Source organism: Fringilla coelebs (genome assembly GCF_963513975.1).
Source record: "Fringilla coelebs genome assembly, chromosome: 7".
Taxonomy (NCBI): Eukaryota; Metazoa; Chordata; class Aves; order Passeriformes; family Fringillidae; genus Fringilla; species Fringilla coelebs.
Window position 1 is genome coordinate 23,768,168 of NC_140035.1, and position 9,186 is coordinate 23,777,353.

The following is a 9,186-nucleotide window of genomic DNA, read 5'->3' on the forward strand; positions in this document are numbered from 1 at the left end:
CATGCAACAAACAGGAGAGAAGGGAGAGGACTTGGACAAGAGCAATCTCATTTTGAACCATCTTCAGAACAGTCAACAGATCAGCCAAGCAAAGATGTGCTATTTTCACACAGAAACACAGCGAGTCATCTTGTTGGTTTTTTTTTTCTACTTACTGTTAGCAATTTATTTACAAGAATTTTCACTCCTTAGAATTTCATAGGCTTTTTTCAAAAGCCATTTTCATATGTTATTTTTAAGTGAGAATATTTATTCTATTTCTACTATGCTGTACTAAAACAACACAGAAAAATATAACTACGAGATAATTTTTAAACTTTTGTCAAATGACAGGAGGGTGACATAACAATAAGCACTTAATTACCCAAACTCAGATCAGTATGTGCAAAACAGCATTATATTTAGTCATAAGGATTTATCGCTGTTACCCTTAACTTGATCATTCACGTGTCAAATTTTGTTTTTCCAAGACTGCCTGCACTGTGTAAAGATCTGTTTCCAGGCTACCTATAATTGTGCAGTACATAACATCTGTTGCTTTGCATTTTGAGACCCTCACAAAGAATACTTTCCTATATTCACTTGAGTGTATGGACTGGCAGAACAGATATATTGTCACAGTTCAAATAAACTGACAACTACAGCAACTATTCAGTACTGAAAAGCATCCAACTAACTGCCATCTGACGTTGCTCAAACAGGCAAAAGCCAGGAAATTCTGAGTTCAGCACTGAATGCTGTTAATGAACTGACCATTTGTTTAAACTTGAAGCACACAGGTGAGAAATAGCCACATGCTGGACTAGAGACCTGTGAGTTACACCAAGTCATTGAAAAAATTGTTGTCAGTGATTTAATATATGACCTTCACGACTAAGTGAGAAACTGGGAAAGGAGGAAGTTCCACCAGATCTTACACATAAGTGAATTGTGCTTCATCAAATCCCTTACAGGTTGGCTACCAGATATCAAATCTCACACAAAAATTCAGGCTTACAATTTCAATATTTTTATAACACCTGGTTTTACTGTTCAAATCTGCTCTTCAACTAAAGGGGGAAGGGCTCCTAAATTGCAGGACAAGAGTTCCAAAACTACTTCCCTAGAGAAATAGTTTGAGATGTACCATCCACACCTTTAGCCCACAGACACCAGTATTTTTGAAACAACCTGAACAATTGAAAGGAAGACATTCTAGTCACTTATTTTAAGTCAGCAGTTTAAAAGGTTAAAAAAAAAATACAACCCAAAAAATTGACAGCTAATGTCTATGAGACAGGAATCAATTTAAAAGGATCCTGGTAAAACACAATTCTATAGCAGTCACAGCACTAAATGACAAAAAGGTCAAATTTTGAAAGGAAACAGCAGATACCACCACAAAACTAGCAGATGTTCCTAAAGGATCATCTGTACAAAAACATAAGCATATGTGAGAGAAATCCAACACTATCACGAAATCAGTTGGTGTCTAACATAATAGCAGTTCCTTATGGCAATATGGTAATACATGTATCAGATACTCAACACATTATGGTTTTTTGTCTGCACATACTGTTACAACATAAGTCATAAAAACCAGGACCACTGATTTCCTCAAAAGGAAAACATTAGTTCCACAACCCACAAATGTTAAGGTACACAGACCACTGTTCTTCAGGTTATGTTCTCAGATTTTCAGTCACTTAAGTTTTTCATAAATTGTCTTAGTAGGATAAAAATACCTTTGGAGAACTGCATGTACTGAATAAAAACTTCCTTCTAAAGGCAGTGCATAATGTAGCCAGATATACCTAAATGAAACAGCAAACAAAAAGGGATTTCTTCTATCCAATATCTATTTATTTGGGTTTTACATAATTGCAACAGTATCTATTATTCACCTGCTGCTTCTGTGACACACATAGTTACATTACAAGGAGAGGAAAATTGTACTCATGTTTACAAGGAGAGGAAAATTGTTTCTCTAAGTTTAGTTTTATTGATTCCAACAAGAGCAAATGACAGACTTCCCTGCTTTTATTTCTATTTTGCAACTGCAGAAAAAAATTCATTTTCATGCATCTTCCGATTAATTACACTTAAGATAAGTAGGCAGCATTTGATGCAATAGAAAAAGACAAAGGTGCATAATAGAGGGGTACAGATTCAGGGATGATATGGTAAAATGACAATCAAAGAACGAATACAAGAGCATCTAGGATCTGAAAGAGGGGCTAAAAAATTAGTGTTTCTGAAGGGCCAAAAACCAGGATAATTAAGAAACTGAGATAAGAGATTTGATTGCATACCCCTACTTCAAAAAGGGATTTGACTGCATATGCTTTAATAATTTAAAAAGAACAATAATTTACACTGAGAAAGGGACTCAGGGTTACAGCACCATTGTGGATATGAAAATATCACTAGCATGAGCATCAAAGATTGGTTAGAATATCAACTTCTTTTTAATGTACACCTTTGGATTATCTCCATCATGCTCTATAAGCAGGACCATCAATTGACTCTTGCACACCTTTGCCCAAAAGGCATAGTCATGTCTTGTCAACTACTCCGCGAACAAGAAAATTACAGAACCTTGATACCTTTTTTTTAAAATTAATTCACATTCTACTCCTCATTACCTCTTGATGTCTCCTCTAACTCTCCAGTGGTTCCCCACCCTGTATCACACACCCCCCTCACACCACACCATCACCCTGCATGTCTCCCTGTCTGCCCAGCAACAGCTCCAGTGTCCCCTCCACTCCCGCACACGCACCAGGCACTGCCTCAAACCCCCTACGCTTCCATAATACATCAGCTCACCCCCACCACAGCACTCCTGACTGGCCCTGATCCCCACCTATCTCTCTTCAATCCCCCTGCCCAGCAGCCAAAGCCCAGCACCAGCCACGCCTGGCTTGTTCCTGGTGTGCCAACTGGCCCATGATGCACAACACACTGTGCCAAGCACCCAGCCAGGCACCAGCCTCGCTCCCCAGGCAGGAAGAGGAGAGGAATAAAGACAAGCACACCCTTATCTGTAATAACAGGACATGGCAAAGACCTAATTATTACACGGTACTACAGGAGAAACAAAGGAAAGAAACTCAACCACAAAAGCAAAACCCATCACCCTTATCCAAGCCTAAAACTTGCTGAGTTTATGGCCTACAAGAGCTTTAAGATAAAACAAACCACAAATTCATCAACAGAAAGTTTTGCATTAAATAGGCCATAAAGAAGGCTTACTTTCCATGAAAGCTAAATAAATCCTATCATTTCAAATTCCCATAGCATCAGAATCCAACTCGCTAACACAGGCAGAACTTAATGTGTATGCAAACCTGAACACACAAATACAATTTTCAAGAACTAGCACAGAAACTTTTTTCCTGGAGCAAAGATTTACATATCTGATCTCTCTCTTTGGAGGAAGAGAATTAAAATGCATATAAAAGGCCCTGTTAGATCTCCAGAGGATGTTAGCCCTTTTCAGTGTAAGCAGAGATGCATAAATGTGTGAAATACAAGAAAGAACAGAAAGAATGAAACAACCTAAGTTGTGCCACAAACACATGAACTGATCTTCTGATAAAGGAAAAAAATACTACATGGACAGTCAAGATATTATGTTCAAAAGTCCCCTAAAATAAAGAACAAATTTAAAGACTCCTTTAATTAGTGTATCCTATTTCCATATATATTTTTAAATTACACAATAAATTGTAGATTAGTAAATTATTTTGCAGCTTCGTGCAGCATTTTTCTAAATGACATTAATTTTACAGACTTCCTGGGAAAAGATTTGAGTGTCTTATAAGTTCAGACACCATGGGATTGTTTAAAACTGCATGCTTTCTTCCTTCAATTTACATCTTAAAGACATATATTCATGTGGCACATGAACACCTCACTTTCAGTTACACTTCATATTTCTTATGTCTCTTCCTTAAAAACAGTTTTTCTTTTTGGGTAACAGATAAGCCAGTTAGAGAAAATATGTTCTCTACATGTCAGAACTAAAATCATAAGCTTTGAATTTGGTCCTCTTGGAACTTCAGTAATTCACATTTTGTAACAGCCAGTTTCCATTTCCATTATTCCTGACTGACCGATAGACTGACAGATGTCTTACTTTAGAGATCCCAAACAGACTATTGGTATCTATTTCAGCCACATCTGTTCCTAAATAGCCTTGGCAACAGGCCACTATGCACTCGGAATTAATTTTAAGTCCTTTATTGCTGACTCTTTCACTGTTGAAATACATCAGTGATTCTTTTTCCTTATTGCTGCACTTACATAGAATATCTGTAAATCTAAATTTTAGATTAATAGCAACAAGAACTATAGCATACTATATTTAAGAATAGTATACTTAATATATTGATTAGTTTAAATTCATTATAAAAATAGATATTTTTTATTTTATTCATTGTGAAATATATATTCAACAGTACGTTAACCTCTGGATTCCTCCAAGATCTTACTTTCTTGTTTGTTATTTAATTTAGAAATTATGTTCAATTACCTATACTTCAAAAGCTAGCTTTATCCAAATTATTACTATTATTATCCAAATAGCCCAGCCCACAAGCTGTCAGTCAGAGAATAACTTCATATTCAGTTTAGTACAGTACATACACACACAAGAAATTACACTTATAAAGTTTTTCAGGATGATCAAAATCCTCCAGGCTTCACCTACTGGTAAAGCACTGGAAATTGCCAGTTTTGTTACACTTCCTACCTATCAGAAGCCTGCTGAAAAACTGCAATTATTGTTAATCAGGAAACTCAGTGGCAAACTTCAAAAATATGCTTGAGGCTTTAAAAATTATCAGAATTAAAGTCTTTATTTACCAACAAAAAAAAAATATGTATAAAGAAGATACAAATGATCTTCTGGGAACTTAGAAAAATCATATATAATATTCAAATCTGTACTTAAGATAGCTGTCTCTGCTACAGTTTTGAAGCAGCACTCAATATGAGAACCTCCACAGTTCAGGGCTGGAATATCAATACAGAAATCTCGCCTTTTTTAAAATTTCCGTGATTATAGCATAGAAATGCCACATAAAAAGAAGCTAGAGAAAAAAACTACCAACTACTGCCTGTGAACTCTGTGTCTCATTGAGGCACTCAGTGCACAGTTAAAAGCAAGCAACCAGCTATGGGTCAAGGGGTTCTGCCTCCTGGGAGGAGAACAGGCTCAGCTGAGCTGCACACCCAGGCTGGAGCTGCAGCCTTTCCAAGGGGCCAGCTGAGCTGTGCCTCACACTTGTCCACATTCCCACCTGACACATTCACTCCCTCAGGCTCCACAGCCAGTCGCCTGCCCAAGACTCACTTCTGCCATAAGCTTTGTGATAAAAAATAACACACAAAATTCATAATGGGTCATGCTTGTTTCAGAGGTAGGAACTTTGCTGTAGAGTGAACAACAAAGGAAGCCATCAAAAGTCATCAGCAAGCATGGGTAGCCAAAAACCTCTTGGAGATGGAAGCTGCAGAACTCCAGGACAGAGTAAAGAAGGAAGTCCTCCTGATAACCAGGCTGCCTAGAGCCCCCTGGGAACCGCACAGAGGAGCAGAACCACACCTACATCCCTGTGACATGAGTGGGCCCAGGCACAGCAGATGCCCCCTGCTTGGGGACTTTGAGCTGCAGCTTTGAGCTCTGGTGGAAGCTGGAGGAGCCAAGGCTGCACAAACTACCACGTGTAAGAACAAACAATCGGAACCGCAGAGCTGCAGATGACAAACAACAACTTCAGTAAGACAGGAATTCATCTGGAGAACTATGGGGGATGGGAGGTTAGGAAAAAGGGAACAAAGCAACTACCTTATAGTTCTCTGATTTTGACAGACTGTAGCAATTGCTGTAGAAGAAAGACCTTTCCCTAAAATAGGAAGAATTGCTACATATGAGTCCAGGGAAGAGACATTCAGCAGCACTTGCAAAGCGTGAAGACCTGGCTTGACCTCTTAGAGCCTCAGGCAAACTACATTAGGAAGCTTTTGGGTTGGAGAGAACACGCATAAGCCAAATCCCAGTGGAAAGACTTGTCCAGAGAGCCTTTAGCCATCTCTGAACACTCCACTGCTGTACTTCTCTACGAATGAGACCCTACCACAGATGGCTCCTGCCAGCACCAGTACAGAACACTCCAGGGTAAGTGCTGCTGGGAGCCAAGAATGAAGGAAAGAAAAAACATTCAAGCTCCAGAATCTGTGTTTGACTGCTGCAACTGTAGCGTCTCAAAAATTAAACCATTCAGCAGCTCAATGCCACATAGTATTAAATAGTATTAAACCAAATTTTCCAAGAAAGAAGTTTCAGCATATATTTAATACATGCACAGTAAAAGCCCAAATCCTGATAAAACTGGCAGCAGTTTGTCAGTGCTGCTTTCCATAGGACTCCTGAAGTCCTGCCATCTGCTATAGGTCTGACTATAGGCACTGCATATGTACATCATTACCTTTCAGGAGCTATGAAAAGTTCCTGATGTCTGTATGAAAGTAGCAACTGAGAGGGATGAATTTTTCCTAGGAAAACAAACAAACCAAACCAGCCAAACAAAAACAAAAAAAAACAAAAAAAAAAAAAAAAAAAAAGCCAAAACCACACAAATCCCAAACCACAGAATATACTCCCCATCTCTGGATGCAATATACGCCAGAATTTATTCTTCCTGTCTGCACCTTAATATCCTTCAGTGATGACAATTACAAGACATTTACAGACCCTATTTCCTGATATATGGCAATTCAACCTACATTAAAGGAGGCAGAACATAAAGTGACACTCAGAACTAAATAATTAATAAATCACACTACAGATCACATACACCAAGACCTGTAGATAGCCCCAAATGAGAAGGAAGAGAGCCTCCAGCACCAGCAGCATTTCTTAAGGCACCCAGGCTGGCTCCCCAAGAGGAAGGGCTGTGCCCCACACCGCATGTGGAGGCGATCAGAACTCAGCAGTCTGGCTAAAAAGCAGGTATTTCAGTGTGAGTGCAGCACTGCATTAGCACGGTTACTCTGTGCAGAGGAGAGGACACAGCAGCAGGGCATGACTGTGCACTTGTTCAGTTTCAGTAGCTCTGGTACCCCAACATGGTTACATTAAATGAACCATAATGACTTTGCCTGCCAGTGTCTGACTACTTTACTTCTCTAAATGCTGACTCTATGGAGATGAGATCTTTCCTACAGGAACTTCTAAAATAAACGCGGTATTTTAAGCCTGGACAAGCTAACCATGCCATTCCAGAAGGCAAACATGCTGCCTGGAAACTGCATTCCTGAATACAACTTTGATTTCTCTTTCATGTAAACACTGGGAGGTCACTGAAATAAACAAGGACGTTTAGGAGTGTGTATGCAGTTTTACAACTACATATATGTTTCCACAGTTTCTAGGGGAAAAATATCTATTTGGATATGTTCAAGCAGCATTCCTTTGCTTCTTAAACTTTTGTATATAATTTGTTTCACTTGATCAAATCCTGTAACCACGCTTTCTCAGCGTGTTGCCGTGTGAACACCTTAGAGCAACGACGACCTGCAACAGAAGCCTCATCACAAAACTCAGGCACATCCCGCAAAACCATACTCTCCTCTCTGTGCTCTAGTTTATATGCCTGCCAAAGAGTATAAGCCGGGAAAAGTTGATGCCGCAGAAACAAAATCAAATCCTCTTACTGCTCTGCCTGGGGCTAAAGAGGCCATAAAAACATCCTCTCTACCTTCTGTCCCTTTGGTGTGACCCACCAAGAAGACAAGACTCTTGCCAGAGAGAACTGGTTCAGGTACAAGACACTCAAAGCGTTATAAACAATTTTTCTTTTCAGTCAGCAAAGTAACCTCGAAGGGAACAGAGGTGCCCGACAGCACTGCCTTTAAGCACTTTACTGCAATCCCGGTTTAGGGTGACTCTGCCCCGCGCTGCCCGGAGAGCCCCGGCCGCCTCTCCCCGCTCGCCGCGGGCCGCGCCGCACGCCCCGGCCCGGAGCGGACACCCCTGCCCCGCCCTGCCCCGTCCCACCTGTGGGGCTCTCGGGCAGGATGGGGCTCCAGCGGAGCCGCCGGGCGCTCAGAACCACGTCGCAGCTCCTCTTGCCGATCTCGAAGATGCCCCTGAGGAGCGGCTCGTCCCCCGCCCGGGCCGGCGGGGCCGCGGCCAGCGGGGCCACCCTCCGCCGCCGCTCCTGGGGCGCGGCCCGGGCGCGGCCCTGCGGGCGGGGGAGCGGGGCGGCAGCGCCCGGCATGGCGGCAGCAGCACCCCCGCTCCGCTCCGGCCCCGCCGCACCGCCCGCGGCCCGCCGGGCCGAGCAGCGCCCGCCCCGCCCCGCAGGCGGGGCTGGACCGCCCGGGGGCCGGCGGGAGGGCGCCCGGCCCGGGCCGGAGCCGGGGCCGCGTCCTCGGCCGGGGCCGGGACAGCGCCCGTGCAGCGGCGGGACAGGGGGGCTCGGCTGCGCAGGGCGGCATCGGCCGGACCCGCCTCAGGTGCGCTGCCCGCGGGGAACCGCGGCCCGAAGGCGCTCGGGCATCTGAGCGCTGTGCTCTCCTCGGTTACTTCTCCAAGAAAGGAACGCTCCCACTACAGAAATTAATTTTTCCTCGTCAGAGTCCCACGTCTTCCACTTTTCTGTTATCATTAACAATATTGCTATTACTTAGCTTCAGGAAACTACAACGTAAAGTTCTAATAGCCCTTCCATACAAAAAAGGCTGAGTCTTTCACAAGTTGTGACTCTGACATAACCTTAATGTAAATACCACGTTGGCATTCCTGCTGCAAAACAGATTATTGCCATAAACCCAGGTGGAGGCATCATCCAGCTGTACCCTTTATTCATAAGAATGCAAAACATTGCATTCAAGCAGAACAGTGACTCGGAGTTTGCTACTGACTCGTACAGAACAGATCCGCTATCAAGTGGGCCAGTGCGGAAGGAATACCCAGAAGGATTGCGTAGTCATCCCTCATCCTCAAAGCTTGAATGCAAGGGAGGAAGACTACTTTACATTTGCTCTGTGAATGAGAGACTTTATGTGTAGAGTATAGAAGTTTTGTGCAAAATATCTTTAAGCAAAAAAAAAAAAAAAGATGAGGCAGGAAAAACTGTGAGCCAAACAACCTTACCTTAACATTCACCATTCTGATACAGCAGTAGATGAAACAAT

General features: G+C 42.3%; 1 protein-coding gene across 1 annotated transcript in view; it reads right to left on the reverse strand.

Moving 5' to 3' along the window:
* The window catches only part of CERKL (CERK like autophagy regulator), a gene marked incomplete at both ends in the record, with an annotated part of 50,318 nt that extends 42,051 nt beyond the window's left edge, over window positions 1–8,267 (reverse strand). The window contains 1 exon segment of the mRNA XM_084209057.1: window positions 8,045–8,267. Coding sequence (XP_084065183.1) covers window positions 8,045–8,267 — 223 coding nt within the window.
* Window positions 8,268–9,186: the final 919 nt, after the last annotated feature.